The 17,087-nt window shown below is 39.5% G+C and overlaps 1 protein-coding gene across 1 annotated transcript in view; it reads right to left on the bottom strand.

Annotated features, from left to right (window-relative positions):
* Positions 1-977: 977 nt before the first annotated feature.
* The window catches only part of LOC308094891 (uncharacterized protein), a gene marked incomplete at both ends in the record, with an annotated part of 20,733 nt that continues 4,623 nt past the window's right edge, over positions 978-17,087 (bottom strand). Inside the window, 16 exons of the mRNA XM_080441714.1 lie at positions 978-1,208; positions 1,311-1,393; positions 2,162-2,227; positions 2,784-2,864; positions 3,512-3,569; positions 3,686-3,814; positions 5,271-5,410; positions 5,985-6,053; positions 7,213-7,266; positions 8,273-8,330; positions 8,984-9,109; positions 9,710-9,843; positions 12,462-12,515; positions 13,246-13,260; positions 15,672-15,696; positions 15,884-15,964. Of these exons, the coding sequence (XP_080297840.1) occupies positions 978-1,208; positions 1,311-1,393; positions 2,162-2,227; positions 2,784-2,864; positions 3,512-3,569; positions 3,686-3,814; positions 5,271-5,410; positions 5,985-6,053; positions 7,213-7,266; positions 8,273-8,330; positions 8,984-9,109; positions 9,710-9,843; positions 12,462-12,515; positions 13,246-13,260; positions 15,672-15,696; positions 15,884-15,964 (1,404 nt within the window). The remainder of the gene's footprint in view (positions 1,209-1,310; positions 1,394-2,161; positions 2,228-2,783; positions 2,865-3,511; positions 3,570-3,685; positions 3,815-5,270; positions 5,411-5,984; positions 6,054-7,212; positions 7,267-8,272; positions 8,331-8,983; positions 9,110-9,709; positions 9,844-12,461; positions 12,516-13,245; positions 13,261-15,671; positions 15,697-15,883; positions 15,965-17,087) is intronic.

Raw genomic sequence — 17,087 nt, 5'->3', positions numbered from 1 at the left:
CACACACACACACACACACACACACACACACACACACACACACACACACACACACACACACACACACACACAGATTAGCAAAATCTTTCAACATTTTTCAGAACTTTTCAGATCTTTGTGGGGTCCTCTTTCCTGACCTGAAAATGTATTTTTATTTATTTTATACATAACCACAGAAGAACGTACAGCATGCCCCTTGTTTCATTCGGGTGGTTGCGATGCGGCTCACATCATTTTTTATGTTAATAATTGCAGTCTGCAGCTGAATATATATGAATAGAGCTTCCATAGTGAAAAAGTGGCCTGTCAATGACGCTTTCAGGAGTGCCACGCTATGAGCTTGTAGATCTGCTATTTAAAAATAAATCCCTGGCACAACATATTTTTGAGATGGGGGTTCGCTAGCCTCGCGTGGCCAGACAATATCACACGACACACTGCGTGGATATTAGTCTGGTCCCTATCAACGATAGATTTTTTTCCAAGGGGCGGTTACAAAAAGATCCAAACGGACTCTATTGGTTAGACCTAAACCAATCAGAGCAGTGCTTCCTTGTACGAACGAATCAGAGCAGTGCTTCCTTGTACGTCATTGCTCCAAATAAGGTGATAAGCCCGCCCACATTTGGATACTGGGCCCTGATTGGTCCCGCACAACCTCTGCGGGAGAGAAATAAATTCTCTATGGAGGGGGGCCAGACCTAATCTGCCGAGGGCTAAAGTGCATGCAATTTTGCAAAGGCAGATTCGTCTGGAACCAGGCTAGGGGTTCGCAGCCAAATACATATCATTTTGGGGGTCCTTGACATGAACAAGTTTGAGAACCACTGCTATAGTGTGCACACAGATTATAGATTTTTTTTAATATTATACTGTTTAGACTGATATGATCCTAGATCATACTATTTCTATGCATTTGACGTATTACCTGGTGTTTTCCTAGCTTACTGTAAATCGCTCTGGATTAAGAGTGTCTGCTAAATGCCTAAATTGTTGATTGTAAATTGATGTAGCAGCTTACCACCACGTGTGGCCACGCTGGATGCAGACTGGTGCTGGGGCGTCTGTGACCAAGATGGTCTCTTAGCAACCAGGGGTGTCTGTGACTGTGAGGGTCTCTTAGCAGCCATGGGTGTCTGTGGTTGCGAGGGTCTCTTAGCAGCCAGGGGTGTGTGTGACTGCGAGGGTCTGAGAACAATCCGGGGCTCCTGGGGAAAATAATCAAGCCATTAAAAACAGTAAAGCGGTTGCTTGTTTGACACTAGTGATGGCTGCCACTAGATACTGTTGTACTGACGTGTTAAACTTACAAAAAACAAGAACTCTGGATTCGTCTGGGCCGCAGGACAATTTCTCAGCTCTATCAAAAAATCCCTTGTGTAGGAAATTCTTCCTAAAGGGGAAAGGAAGTTATTATAAGTGCTTATAATACATAATACAATTCTTATGTATATTACAACTATGACATTATAATAATACACTATGATCCTTGCAAAAAATTATGAAGTATTACATTTTTAATACTTGACGATATAATTCTTTATAAAATGCTTTATTATCAACTATAATCAATAAATGATTATTGATCATAGTTACAAAGCAATGAAAGCATTATGAATAATTATGAGTGCTTGAAACTATAATTCTACAGTGTTATAAGGATACCATCAATGGAGAAAGTGTTTTATAAACCAGACACAATTCTGATGGCTGTATCAGTGTCGATTTTGACAGCAAATTTTGATTTAGTTTTGGTCATAGTCTTTTGAAAAGAAATCCATTTTGTTTTAGTCATATTTTAGTCATCTGAAAGGCTTTAGTTTTTGTCTAGTTTTAGTCGACTAAATATTATAAAATTATAGTCGCTTAATCTACAGTTGATTTAGTCCACTAAAATGTATGTTGGCGTGCCTTGATGGCTGATTTTACACATGGTTGCATGCTGAAAATAGCCGATCCATATATTTAGTCTTAGTTTTAGTCATCGTAGTTTTTATTTCGTTTTAGTCAGTGAAAAAAAATCAATTCGTCATAGTTTTAATCGACGAAATCAACACTGGGCTGTACCCCTCAATCAAATGTAGAGCAGTAAGAAAGAAGAGAACGTCAGATGATCTGTGTTTATGAAGTCATTTTCTTGTATGCCACAAAAAAAGCTCACTTTTTGGAGAGGTGCTGCTGAGGTTCAACTGGTCAGGGACATGAACTGAAAAACATACAGACAACACTGAAAAAAAAGACAAGGATTCTTAGAAGAATAGGTTCTGAGAGGAACAGGGAACCTTAAACTTTACATAGAACACATGAGACAAACCCTTACAAATGCATGAAGTCATATTCCTTCAGTCTAATACTTACACAGCTTGCAGTGGTGGAAACAAAGTAACTAAGTACATGTACTTAAGTACTGTACTTAAGTACAACGTTGAGGTATTTTTACTTCACTGGAGTATTTCCAATTTTCAGTACTTTTACTCCTACTCCACTACATCTCAGAGGCACATATTGTACTTTTACTCCACTACAATTATTTGAAAACTTGAGTTACTAGTTACTATTATAAAACATACATTAACCACTTCAGCCCTATATACATTTCGGCCATTTGAAAATAGCCGATCTACAAACTCACAACGTGTCGCGATGCGACGCGTTGTGAGCTTGTAGATCGGCTATTTTCAAAAGATTTTGATACAGTTTGAAAACTTGAAATGGGACATTCTGCGTGATGAGTACTTTTACTTTTGGTACTTGTCATATTATTCCTTCAGTGTAATACTTACCCAGCTTGTCTCCTGGTGTGATGCTGGTCATCAAGCTGCTCTCCTTGCGTTCCTTCCTCCAGATTTCCAGCATCTTCAAGGCTACACATGGTCAGTGAGGGTTACATGGTTACATATAGGGACATGTTTTTTTTTAATATAATTTCCTCTGCACTGTAATTCTATTATCTTATTTTGGTTTCATTTAAAACAAAACACAAATAATTGTACTAAATGCTTTTATACGGATTGTGATGTTGTTATTTAATGCTCCGTGTCATAATATCTTAATGCTTTTGAACCAAAGGTTACTGGACATTCAACACGTTCACAAACACACATTATATATACCAGTCCACGTAAGAGCATAAGACATTTAGGGTGCTTCTTGAGGACACACTACATAGTGACTGCACCTGCTTCATGTAACACTATGTTTATTTGCATCTGTGACATTGTAATGTGATTCAAATGTTTGTTATTGTTTCTCATTATGTATGTATTTTATATGTTGTTATCAGGGCGTCCATGAAAAAGAGAGTTTGCTCTCAATGGGCTTCCCTGAATAAATAAAGGAAAAAGAAAGAAAGAAAAATTATGTTTTGTGTAAAGCACTCTGAATTGCCTCCTCTAAGCTCTATCAAAAATAAATTTCAATGCCCTGAACATTACATGACCAACAGGAGGAATAATAATGTGAATAGTGTTTCTGACTCTGGAACTAAAAATAAAAATAAATAAAAACATACCCTCTGTGTAGTAAGTATCTTCCACTGATGAGAACAAAGCAGGCCCCAGGACCACTTTCTATAAACACAAGGCCTTACAATTATTAAAACTGACAGACAGTGCACTACCAGAGCATCTTAGGAAATGTATTTCTGATGATCATTTACTTCTAGAGTGTTACTGTACTTCATTACCTTCATATCAGTGATGGTCGTTCCATGGATTTCTTCCATCTGTTTAGCTAAATCCCGCATCATGTTGTGAAACATGTGATTGTAGGTGTAGGAACTGTAGAACTGCAGAGTAGAGGGATGCCATGCATTCTGGAGACACAAACAACACCCAGGTCAATGTAGTAGGCTACCCAACAACACACGTACAAGGCCTTAAAATCTCCTCGGTTTGCTCATTTGAAAGACTGGACTGTGGTCTGGTGACACATGAAGAAAGGCACAGGTGGTCATCAAGATCAAATGAATGGAAATTCAGGCATTAGTTTCCAATCGTCGCTGTTAGTGCAGAAACCTTGCATCTAAACTTTGACCATTTGTTGAAACCTATAACCTATAATAACAGGCCCAAAATAGGAGCACCAGTTTGAAAGGTTTAAAGTAACAAGGAGTAAATAAGTAAAGTTAAAGGGATATTTCAATTTAAAAAAAATGTTTGGGGTCATTTTATAGTCTACTCTGGCTTTTGTGAGCCCTCCTCCTTGGCAGAGGTAATAATTACTGAAACTACAGTACATTAAGTCTAGCATCAAAGCCACGCCCCCTAAGTACATTAGTATATTTCCATCATCAGTTAATTGATTTTAAAAAGTCTACTGGACTTTTCGACTATGCATGCACCTCATGGTACCACAACACCACTAAGCCTTAAAACAAGGCTCCAGACATCCCAAAACAAACTAGTAAGGCTACTTCTTGGCCTTACACCTACAACTCCTCTAACCCCTGCTCACTTTGCAAGGGTCGGATGGCTCAGGGTAGAGGACAGAGTACAGCAACTTGCAATGGGCCTGGTCTACAAGACACACTACACCACAAAGACACCCATGTACCTGTCAAACTACTCAAAAAAATGTAATGTCCACAATCATAATACCAGAGGTAGCGCCACTAATCACGTTCAACCCAGATTTGGCACTAAAAAGGGTTTGAATTCGTTCTCCTACTATGCAACAAAAAATGTGGAATGCCCTACCAAAAGCCACAAGGAGTGTAAAACCCTAACCTCGCATCACCAGTCTTTCCACCTCGGAGGAAAGCCTGTTGTTCGTTACTAAAGACCCATATGATCCGGTCTACTGAAAAAAAAGAGAGAAAAGAATCCTGTTTCCGGATTCTGCCCATCCGTTTTTTGCGGTGCCGCTTTGTTTTGGTTCCCCAATCCCTATTTAAATGGAATAGAATTTCCCCGTTGGATAATACAGACGCTAAATAGTCTCCGGATAGTGCACGCACATTTATATTTAAAAAATAAGCTAAACTATGCCGAATCAAGGATTTTATTAGCACGGACCTATTTTGTGGTGAGACGTGTTTCCGGTTCTGCCCATCCGGCCACTTTTCTTTTTTTTTACTTCCGCTCCCGACCGGATCATATACCCGAAAAGGAATGATGCCCAGGCTAGTAAAACCCTACTTTCCTTCAAAACCACTAATTTTGGGGGTCCTTGACATGAAAAGGTTTGAGAACCACTGTCTTATTGAGCATGTTGACTGGAGCGTTTCCTTTCTTTTTTTTTATAAACAATCAAGAGTGTAGCAAAATTACAATGTATCGGTGGATGTGATAGAAGCTGAGGAGATGTCTGATGATCTTAGAGTCGGTTAGAGTGAGTTTGCAGACGGTGCAGAGATATAAGCGTCTGTCAGTCTGCTCCTCACAGCTGCATTCCACCAGGTGCTCCAGACCTGCAGGGAGGAGAAGCACTGTTTGATTTCGTCGACTAAAACTATGACGATTTTTTTTTTCGTCGACTACCTTTTATCACTTACGAAAACTAAATAAAAACTAAGCTATGATGACTAAAAACTATGACTAAATATATTGACAATTTCGTCAACAAATAAAAACTAGATTAAAATGTTAGTGAGGGACGAGTGGAGAAGAGATCCAGTAGAACTAAAAGACAAGTCATCATGGTTGCGCGCGGGTGTCACAGACTGAAAATAGCTGATCTACAAGCTCACAACGCGTCGCAGCGCGACGCGTTGTGAGCTTGTAGATCAGCTATTTTCAGCATGCAGCCAAGTGAAAATCAGCCATTTCGATGGCATCACTAAATCAACTGTAGATTTAGTCGACTAAAATCGTTATGATATTTAGTTGACTAAAACTAGACTAAAAGTAAAACATTTCAGGTGACTAAAATATGACTAAAACTAAACAGAATTTCATTCAAAAGACTAAATGACTAAAACTAAATCAAAATTAGCTTAATCTTCTTAGCTAAATCAAAATCAACACTGGATGCAAAGCACTGACCTAGAAGAGGATGCTTCCTGTTGGCGGTTCCCAGGTATGTCTGTATCGACATCTTTTTTGGCCTTGCAGCTGTGGATAGATGGATCACAAATATTATGATGATAAAGAAGGGATCTATTTATTATTTTCACTGAAGGGTTCAATTAAACTGCATAGATTACAATTACAATTTAGGCATTTAGAAAACTCTAACCCTAACCCTGACCCTAAGAGTAAAGGGCATGAACCGTATTCACCAAACGACAGGATAAAGAGTCACATGAGTAGAATGGAATAGAGAACAGTAGTGCTTCTAGGAAAACTAGGATATCTGGTAAACATCAATGCTAGCATCTGTCTAAACAACATCTTATCTAAATATTATATTATTCTTAACTTAATTTGTGTTCAAGCCAATAAAATAAACACAAATAAACAAATGTTTTTGTGTCATATCTGCCTAGTATAACTAGTACAGTATAGGACTAGGAGGTGAGGTAGAGCCTGAAGAGGTGAGTTTTCAGACTGCAGTGGAAAACGGGGAGCGAGTCTGTCTTGCAGTTCTGACTGCAATGGAGAGTTTATTCCACAGCTTGGGAGCCAGGAGGGAGAAGAGTCTGGGAGGCGTGGAGCGTTGTCCAGGGTGTTTTAGGGAAGAGAGAAGAGTCTGGGACGCGTGGAGCGTTGTCCAGGGTGTTTTAGAGAAGGGAGAAGAGTCTGAGACGCGTGGAGCGTTGTCCAGGGTGTTTTAGAGAAGGGAGAAGAGTCTGGGACGCGTGGAGCGTTGTCCAGGGTGTTTTAGAGAAGGGAGAAGAGTCTGGGACGTGTGGAGCGTTGTCCAGGGTGTTTTAGAGAAGGGAGAAGAGTCTGGGACGTGTGGAGCGCTGTCCAGGGTGTTTTAGAGAAGGGAGAAGAGTCTGGGACGCGTGGAGCGTTGTCCAGGGTGTTTTAGAGAAGGGAGAAGAGTCTGGGACGTGTGGAGCGTTGTCCAGGGTGTTTTAGAGAAGGGAGAAGAGTCTGGGACGCGTGGAGCGTTGGCCAGGGTGTTTTAGGGGAAGGCTTGTAAAGCATTCCTGTGTTAGCTATTCTAAGTGTGCAGGCTGGGGTATGGGGTTGGATCAAATCCTAAAGGTTAACAGGGCTTTGTACTAGTGGCTGCTGGCAGCAACCGGAAGCCATTGAGGGGAACACAAAATAATAAATGATGAGGCGACCCATGGAGAAGCCATGGACCAGCTCATCAACTGACCTGTGGTCCTCTTCAGTCCCAGAAGGTAGGGGTTGTGACTCAGAGTCTGCATCGCTGTCAAAGAGTGAGAAGAATCGTGAATTTGTAACCGCTCAAGAATTCAAGTGTTTTAGTCCGTAAGCAGAAGGACACTTTGGTAGAAGTTTAGGTTCTGTAATGAATTACCTCGTCATGGTGTAAACTAATCCAATTGGCGAGATATCTTGTTCCATTGTGCCGTTTCTTTTTTAAATTAATAATCCAAAAATAGTCTCCTCATTTACTTACATTGCACAGCTCTCAAAGTCACAAATGCAAACAAAGCAGATTTAGTTTTTGTAATGAAAAATGTCAACTTGATGTCGATTTAGACATTTGTATTGGGAAGTAAACCCGGACTGTATCCATAGAATAGTAAAAATCAACAGGAAGTTGACATAAAAAATAAAATTAAAACACAAATACTGGGTTTTGGTTACATACTGGTCAAGTCAATGAGGAAACCTTTTTTTATTATTATTATTTCCAATCAATGGCGCTAGATATCTCACCAATCATGACAAGGTACTGTAACTACACAACCCAAATCTCTACCACAAGTGACCTTGTGCTTTAACATCCAAGTAAATAATTTAACTTCAAAATCTGGGATCTGTGTTCTACATTATTTTAGAGTGACAGTCTATTTTACAGTTAAATAGAAAAAGTGCTCCTCGGAGCACAGGTCTCCACCAGGTCAGGTAGGTTATTGTGGGCCAGCAATGTTGATGGAATATGAAAAGTCGTTCATGATTTGAGGCACTATGCAAAACATAGTCTCGGCCACGCCTTTGGCCTGGCGGAGACAATAAATATGTATACTGTATTGTACAGTTTCTGACAACTTTTGTTGCATTCCATAATATCCTATAGGTCACTACATTCTTTCTGAGAAGAAGCACTTCCCCATAGAGTAGACAACAGATGTAATGACAACAGAGCTACGAGTTACGTCACCAAACAGAATGTATGTACATAGTATTTTACACTTTAGCTTTGTAGGTAAAGTCAATATAATAAAACAGAGGGCAGCAGCATGTACCTTTGACATAACTGGTTCCTTTCACCGTATCAAACAAATCTCTAGGCATGTCCACAACCTGTACACAACACAGAAAAGATGGAATAAAACAGCTCATGTGTATTGAAACCATCAACCACACTGTTCCTTCTGGTTACAACATCAAAGACATTATTTTGCCCACGTTGGATTTGGAAAATGAATTGTTTCAGGAATCTATTATGTTAATAACACCTTTAATAACATTTTGGGACGGTAAAATGTAATCTCTGCTAATTTATGTTAGTTTTGTGGTGACCTGCAAGTTGATCGCGCTGATAGTTTCCATTATTAGCAGGACTAATCCCCTATGGCTTCAGGGGTGATCAGCAGACACAAGTGAAAATATTGTTTGAGATAACGCATCCGTCGTCGCATCGTGACGCCTTGTGAGATTTGTGAATCTCCTGTTTTCGCTATTCTTGAAGTGCTATCATGTTGAAAGTGGTTAACCCAGAGCTATGCTCTCAAAGTCAGACAAAGTGATGAGCTCTCTGACCTGTGATAGGGATTTTTCCATATGACTATATGCCCTGCCTGCACACAGTTACATGCACGCAACATTATACTGATTACACACATACACATTATAGATAGCAGAAACAATAAACATAATGTAAAAAAAAAAGTACAATCACGTATACTATGTAGCGCTCTGATCAAATTCAAGTGTTCTGTGCATTGCCAACAGACCTGCATCCTCCCTGCGTGCAGCTCCCAGTTCTTCTTTGTGTCCCTGTGGGCCGCGGTATCCACACACAGCTCTACATGATTGTTGTGAATCCAGGAGAACCTCAGTATGTCTGGGTTGGTGTAGTTCTGGGAAATAGGAAAGATAAATCTCAATTACAAAGAGCATTTATGCAAGCTGATGTGTATCTCTGTAGTGTGATTTGGGGAAACCACACCCCCGGAGCCGATCTACAAGCTCACGATGCGTCGCATCGCAAGGCTTGTAGATCGGCTATTTTCAAATGGCCAAAATATATATAGGGCTGAAGTGGTTAATGTATATTTTGTAATAATAATACAAATCTACAAAGTAACTAGTAACTAAAGTTTTCTAATAATTGTAATGGAGTAAAGGTACAATATTTGTCTCTGAGATGTAGTGGAGTAGAAGTAAAAGTACAGAAAACTGGATATACTCCAGTAAAGTAAAAATACCTAAAACATTATTATAGAGTACCGTATTTTAGCCATCATCATCATCATCAGCTCGAGACGAGAGAGAGAGAGAGGGAGAGAGAGAGAAAGAGAGCACGGCCATTCAAGCAATTATTAACCTATATAACAGATTAGCGTATTTTCACAACAACAGTTGACAGTGAACGGATGCACAAGACCGCCGTCTCCATCTATTTCTCTGTGGTTTCCCCAAATCCCGCATCTCTGTATAAGGTGGTGGTCAACACTTACGTAGTAGTTGCGGCAGTGCTCAGTAGAGGTGAAATGTTCACTTATGTCAGAGACTGATTCCTCACAGGCGTGACACAGGTAGAACAGGGAGCCAGACTCTGAACTCATGTACAGAGTCACCAGAGACGGCAGGCCTGCAAGGCGGGAGACAAATACAGAAAATAAAACCACATTCCTGTGTGTTACAATGAAGAACAGTAGGATGTGCTGCTTGAAGGGAATTAAATGTCAATTTCCAGCCAGGAACAAGTGGAAAACCACCACACAATGCAGGGGTTCTCTACAGGACAAAATGGTGATGCAAAATATATACAGTATACTTTTTCTTTTTATATATATATATTAGGGGTGGGACGATATATCGATATCGCGATATATCGCGATACTTTCTCCCGCGATAACTAATCGATATACTGCCGAAAAATATCGATATTAAAAATTTAAAACACTTTATCTAAATTTTTTTGTGATACGTTGTTTTTCCTACTCTGTATTTGTGTAATGATGATTTTGAACTGTTTGGTGCTATTTTATGTGTTTATGAATTGAATACAAGGACTATCGTGATATATCGTTGGTGAAATTTCATGCAATATATCGTGATATCGCAATATATAGATATTTTCAGATATCGTGATATATCGTTGGTGAAATTTCTTGCAATATATATTGAATATCGTGATATCGCAATATATCGAATATCGTCGAATATCGTGATATATATTGTTATCGTGGGCCTAATATCGTGATATATATCGTATCGTGAGGTACCCATATCGTCCCACCCCTAAAATATATATATATATATATATATATATATATATATATATATATATATATATATATATATATATATATACCGTATATATATATATATATATATATATATATATATATATATTTATTTTATTTTTTAGAGGATACCTAGTATAGGTGTAATACTTATTTATTCTCTATTTTGCGTTTACAGGAAGTAGTGCTAAAAGAAAACGGACAGCGCCTCGGAAGGCAACGGGAGTCTGACACCGAACTCAGTGTTGGTGAAAACTAAAATAAGACCAGGAGACCTGGTTCTGCCAGACCCAGAAGGAACACATTCCTAGTAGGCAACACACCTACAAACCATTTTATAAGTTAAAAGTATAAATCATTTTAGGCATTTTGTGTGTGTGTAACATTTTGTGTATAGGGGTATTTGGTTGTATATTTGGTTTGCTGGTTTGTAGGCTAGACCAGCAAACCTTCCAGTCTGATTACATTCACCTGTCCCTTGTCAGTCAGTGCACAGAATATGGGCAGAAGGGCTTTGAATCCAGCATTTCATAAGTTTAGGTCATTTACTATGCTGCTTGTGTAGTAATAAACCTCTGAAATAAGTTATGTAGAACAACAAAATTGCCTAAAAGTAATCCAACGGACAACAGCAGTAAGTTTCACTGCTGGTTCAAATGGTAGCAAGTCCAGACCTGCTCTGTTGCCCCTGGTGGTTGAAATCTGAAGCGTTCCTGAATGGCTAGGGAGGAAAAGAGGGAGAGACCGACCGACAGACCGACAGACCGACAGACAAAGCCTCCTGTAGGCCGACCTCCTGGGTCTGGCAAATACAGAGTTCCAGGAGGGTGAAAGGTTAACCCCAATAAGGATACAAATGTAATCAGACGGCCCCGGTGCAGTATTTTGGCTAAGCAGTTCTCCTTTCCCAGTAAACACCAATGCAGATGGCTCCTTATCTTCCTTGTTTACGTTCCCTGCTAGAACACTCCATTCAGGCATAATCAGAACAATGTGTAGTAATAATTATAATAATTCAGGAGAATCCAGTCATACGGTATAACGGTAATACTCAAATTAGATGAATAATAATTCAATATTAGTAAATCAATAATTAGACAGGAATATAAATGTGATTTTCCGTTACAGTCACCAGAACCAAGGACTGGGGGTTTTCAATGAATCTAACATGGTTAAAATGTAGTCTGAAGTTACAATGGGTTTGTAGGAAGGGGGAGTGTCAGATAAAATGAATATCAAATATCTAAATAATGAACCAAGGAACTTAAAAACTGTCTGGGGTGTTCACAAAATCCAGAGTAGACGTTAAAATAGCCTGCTGCAACCCTCCTGATTTCGTGTATAAAGGGGCGTGTGTATAGAGCCGGCGAGAGACGGCGCCTGATCCCATTGGTTCACCGATCTGTCCGTCAACCCCCGCCCCGTTAACACAACATTACGAGCGACGCCCACTGCACTCTGGTTGGTTGGGAAATGAAACACTTCCTCATACCCAGTACAGGCTATAGTTGGGCCAGGCTTTTATTTTTTAGCAAAACTAAGCAATAAAAGCCTGGAGATCGAGGCTAACGTTAAAATGACCCCAAACATGTTTGAAAGTGAAATATCCCTCTTAATCATTAAGACCGGGAACGAATCTGTGTATGATTTTTAGATTTCTTTTGCTATTCAAAAACAGCAGATCTACAAGCTCATAGTGCGGCACCTCGTGCACTATATCTGCTATTTAATTTTCTTGTATATTTCTTGTATATCTGCTATTTTTTTATCGTGAAAATTTGTACAAACCTTTATATACATGATTTTTAACTCAAATCTTTGCTTCTGGGGATTCTACAAATGTCTTTTTTTTTACTTATGTTGCTATATATCAGTGGTTCTCAAACATGTTTCATGTCAAGGACCCACAAAATGATACGTATTTGTCCACGGATGTGTATTTGTCAGCACACAGTACTACCTAAATATGGGTCTCTTGGGGACTGCTGCAGAGAGGGAATGTGGTCCAAATAGACTGGAAGAGAGTTAAGACAAGGAGAAACATCAGCATCAATGCACAATATTAAAACAATAGACCGTTTGCTTGCGTCAATAAGTTTGTGATTAACCACCTAAAAGGTAGGGTAAGTGATATTGTTTTGTTAAAAGGTTAAAGCACTATATTGTGATAGTAATCATTGCTATAGAGTGATTGATCAGTCACAGGGGTGTGTGTGTGTGTGTGTGTGTGTGTGTGTGTGTGTGTGTGTGTGTGTGTGTGTGTGTGTGTGTGTGTGTGTGTGTGTGTGTGTGTGTGTGTGTGTGTGTGTGTGTGCGCGCGCGTCCCCGTCCCCCGTCTCCCCAGCTCTTAAAAACATTTTCAGGTAGGTGACAACATTTCAGCCAATCGGGAAAGAGCACCCATTTATCAGCTTCATTGTTATAGTGTTCCAGTTCCAATGTTGTGTCTGCTCATTTCTTAGTGTCATCACTTCCAATTTCACTTGTTTAATCTGTATCCTGTCTGAATTCTCTATCCTGATTGGATAAAATTGGTATCCCGACCTGAAAATGTATTTTCTGTTTAATAAAGAGCTGGAGAGACATGGAGAGTCTCCTGTTACTGAACAAACACTCTATATCAATGAGTACTATCAGAACATATAGAGCTATTTAACACTTATTTTAACCAAAGAAAACCACTTACCCTCTCTCTCTCTCTCTAAATGTTAAAAACAAATGTTTGTAAAGGGATAGGATCTTACCCGACTTAACACCATCTGAACTCCAGGAGGAAAAGAGCATCCAGAGAGAAAACAAACAGATCAGAGGTCAATTCAAATAATAATAATAGTAATAGTAATAGTAATAGTAATAGTAATAGTAATAATAGTAATAATAGTAATAGTAATAATAATAATAATAATAATAATAATAATAATAGTAATAGTAGTAATAATAATAATCCACACTCCTTGGTGGTATTTGTTACTGTATATCTGCATACACAGTGAAATGAGGTATCTGCATTTAACCATCCTCAGTGAGGAGCATTGGGGAGCTACGGGGACAGCGCCTCTGGGAGCAGTTAGGGGTTAAGCGTCTTGCTCAGGAACACATTGCTGAGGCCTGGAATCAAACCTGGGACCTCTGGCTTCCTATAGGCTGGGCTCTTTAACCATTCAGCTATGGCCGCCCCATTACGTTGAATATAGGCCTGTCTGATGCCTGGACTGGGCTGACTGCACTCCATATGATGGAATTTACTGAAAATGGAAAATAAGAGCCCTGCATGTAACTGTGTAGAAGTACGTGCCTGCATGCACGTACAGCTGGACAATTTGGCTCCATTGAGACATACCAACCAGTCAAATGGGATAAAACATGCACCCAGGTGCAGGGTTTACATCTGTTACTTTTGCTACTAGTGACAGGCCAGCTAGGGAGGATCGACAGGATCTAAGGACTGTCTAGGAACTAGACAGGATGGCTTACAACAACCTATGACCCTTAGCTCCATATCTCTGTGAGGCCCTCTGCTCCCTACTTCACTGCTAGTGCAGGCAACCAATTATTTCAGAGTTCAGATTGTTGTATTAACCCATTAAGACCTGAAGCCGATTCTACAAATGTCTTCTAAATATCAACAGAATTCTGAAAAAAAATATGTTTCTCAAACCTTTTCATGTCAAGGACCCCCAAAATTACATGTATTTGGCCGCCGACCCCCATCTCAAAACATTTTGTTCCAGGGACCCCCAGAAACAAAGATTTGAGTTAAAAATGTTTGTTGCTTTAAAAGAATATATATATATTGAAAGATTTGCACACGATTTAAAAAAAATCGCCAAAGTGTCAAATCAAAAAATTACACAGATGCGTTCCAGGTCTTAGTGGGTTAAAGTATAACTACGTTTATTGTTACTTATATTATTACTTTTATATTGAATGTGTCTTTTAGTAACATGGAGTTCTGACAATAGACTGTTTATGCCTTGCTGGCTGCTCGCTCAGTCAAGGCCATCTTTTGACTCACTTTGGGGAATTGATAAGAGAATCACTCCCGTGCCCTATTCCCTCCTCCCTCAAGATTCCTTTGGGAGGGGCGAGAACTCTCTCATATGTGTGTGTGTGTGTGTGTGTGTGTGTGTGTGTGTGTGTGTGTGTGTGTGTGTGTGTGTGTGTGTGTGTGTGTGTGTGTGTGTGTGTGTGTGTGTGTGTGTGCAAAATGTGTTCATGTTAACTTGATCGAGGCAGGAGCCAACATCTGCTATTTTTGAAAAATCTTGAAAATGTGTGCATATCTTTGAATATATATATATTTGTAAAAGAAAAACATTTTAACGTATATCTGCTATTTTTGAATAGCCAAAGCTAAGTGGTTAAAATGATTGTGACACTATGTGTTAGGGATCAAAGTTTGTATTTTCTATTTGTATGTAACTTACACTGTATTTTGTACTTGTATTAATCATGATATATGCTTGCCCCTGAAGGGGCCTCTAACCCGAATGCATGCTTCCTCACATGTTGTTCTTTGACCTACTGTATGTACACATTATGTACGCTGTGTTCCACGTCTTGGAGGACATGTCTATTACTCATTATACACTGGGCAAACAGAAACCTGTTAGCACAGCTTTTCGGTTCCTCTTTATGATGTGTTATGAAACCGCTTATGTTGAATAAAAGGGTCGTGCGGAGACGAAAAGAGTCAGAGGTTGTCTGGAGGTTAGCAGGAAGCTAAGTCTGACTCTCTCCGTGCAGCACGTAAAATTGAGCGCTCTGGTGTCTGTCTGTCTTTATTTCATTGGGTTGTTGGTCTGACTGAACAAGTGAGGTGTTTCTTATAAGTAAATACCCTACACTATGTTAACTAATTTCACTGGGGACCCCGTGGTAAACCCCCCCCCCCCCCCCCCACACACACACACACCCAAGGACCGCTGGTGGTCCCCGGACTACTGGTTGAGAACCACTGCTCTATGCTATTATCAGTGAGTCAGTGACTATCGTCACCCTCCCCGCCCGGCTTCCCTCCCCCGAACACGGGACACATTGTGTTCGTATGGTGACTCCACAAAGCCGGATGCAGCGCGGTGGATTCCATCCTCCGCCGGTGGTGAGCAGACACTTTAGCACTGCGCCACCAGAGTGAACCCTTTATCAAATGTATAAGAGAGGGCCTTACCTTTCTGAAATACTTTTCCCTTGTTCTGTGGGTAGAGAACAGCAGACAGGTTCAGTAATGACTAGTGAAAAAGATCACAACACGTCGCATCTTTCAGATCTGCTATTTTCACTACTTCTTTTTTTACAGTTTTTTTTTCATGTATTAAAAAAATAATAATAATACCAAAAAATATATATCTCTCTCCCCGCCCGGGGAAGGTGATTACATACCTTTCTATGTTTATTAGTCTTCAGATGTTCATGGAAGTTATTTGGATTGGGATTGGGGTGATTCCAGTCCTCAAGGCAAATCTGACAGGAAACAAACAATGTTCTACATCAGCTTTACAGGAATTGAATAATAGTCAGGGATCCAGTCAACCAGAATGTGATAGAACCTGACATGCTACACTGCTTCATTGTGTTTTTATATTGTATGTGTCTTTTAGTAACATGGAGTTCTGACAATAGACTGTTTATGCCTTGCTGGCTGCTCGCTCAGTCAAGGCCATCTTTTGACTCACTTTGGGGAATTGATAAGAGAATCACTCCCGTGCCTCTATTCCCTCCTCCCTTAAGATTCCTTTGGGAGGGGCGAAAACTCTCTCATGTGTGTGTGTGTGTGTGTGTGTGTCTGTGCAAAATGTGTTCATGTTAACTTGATGGAGGCTGTCACCATTATGACATTTTACGTGACCATTAATTGTCCTATAAATAATTGCGATTAACGATTGAATTGTGTTTATGTCGTTGAACACTGGAACATATGAATAACAAATTATATTTCTTTTAGGCTTTGAAGTTCCACAGGGAAGACAAATGACCTAGTAATTATACAAAGAAATGACTGACAAATGTAATAGGTTTATACTTTATAAAAACATGAATAGTGGAAATAGCAGATCTACAAGCTCACAAGCCACATCACTATGAGCTTGTAGATCTTTTTTTTAGAAAAATCTTGTTTTGTGCAAATCTTTGATCTTTTTTTAAATCTCAAATCGTTGCTTCTGGATCCAAATGTTGTACTTTTACTCCACTACAATCATTAGAAAACTTTAGTTACTAGTTACTTTGTAGATTATTATTACAATACATACATTAACCACTTCAGCCCCTATATACATTTTGGCCATTTGAAAATAGCAGATCTACAAGCTCACAATGCGACACATTGTGAGCTTGTAGATCTGCTATTTTCCAAAGATTTGTATCCGTTTTATACATTTGTAAACTTGTGAAATGGGACATTCTGCATAATGATCACTTTCTACTTTTGGTACTTTAATAGCCCGGAAACATGACTGTCATATCATGACAGTCATGGCGCTACTTGTTCCTGATTCTAGAAATGTCTCCATTTACAACCCGTACATCTACATAAATGTTCAGATTTCAATATAAAGTGCTGACCCTACGGCCATGGATGTAACAA

The sequence above is a fragment of the Gymnoscopelus braueri genome (genome assembly GCF_963280865.1).
Source record: "Gymnoscopelus braueri genome assembly, chromosome: 11".
Lineage (NCBI taxonomy): Eukaryota > Metazoa > Chordata > Actinopteri > Myctophiformes > Myctophidae > Gymnoscopelus > Gymnoscopelus braueri.
The sequence above is the reverse complement of the archived record's forward strand: the minus strand, read 5'-3'. Positions and strand labels throughout refer to the sequence as shown.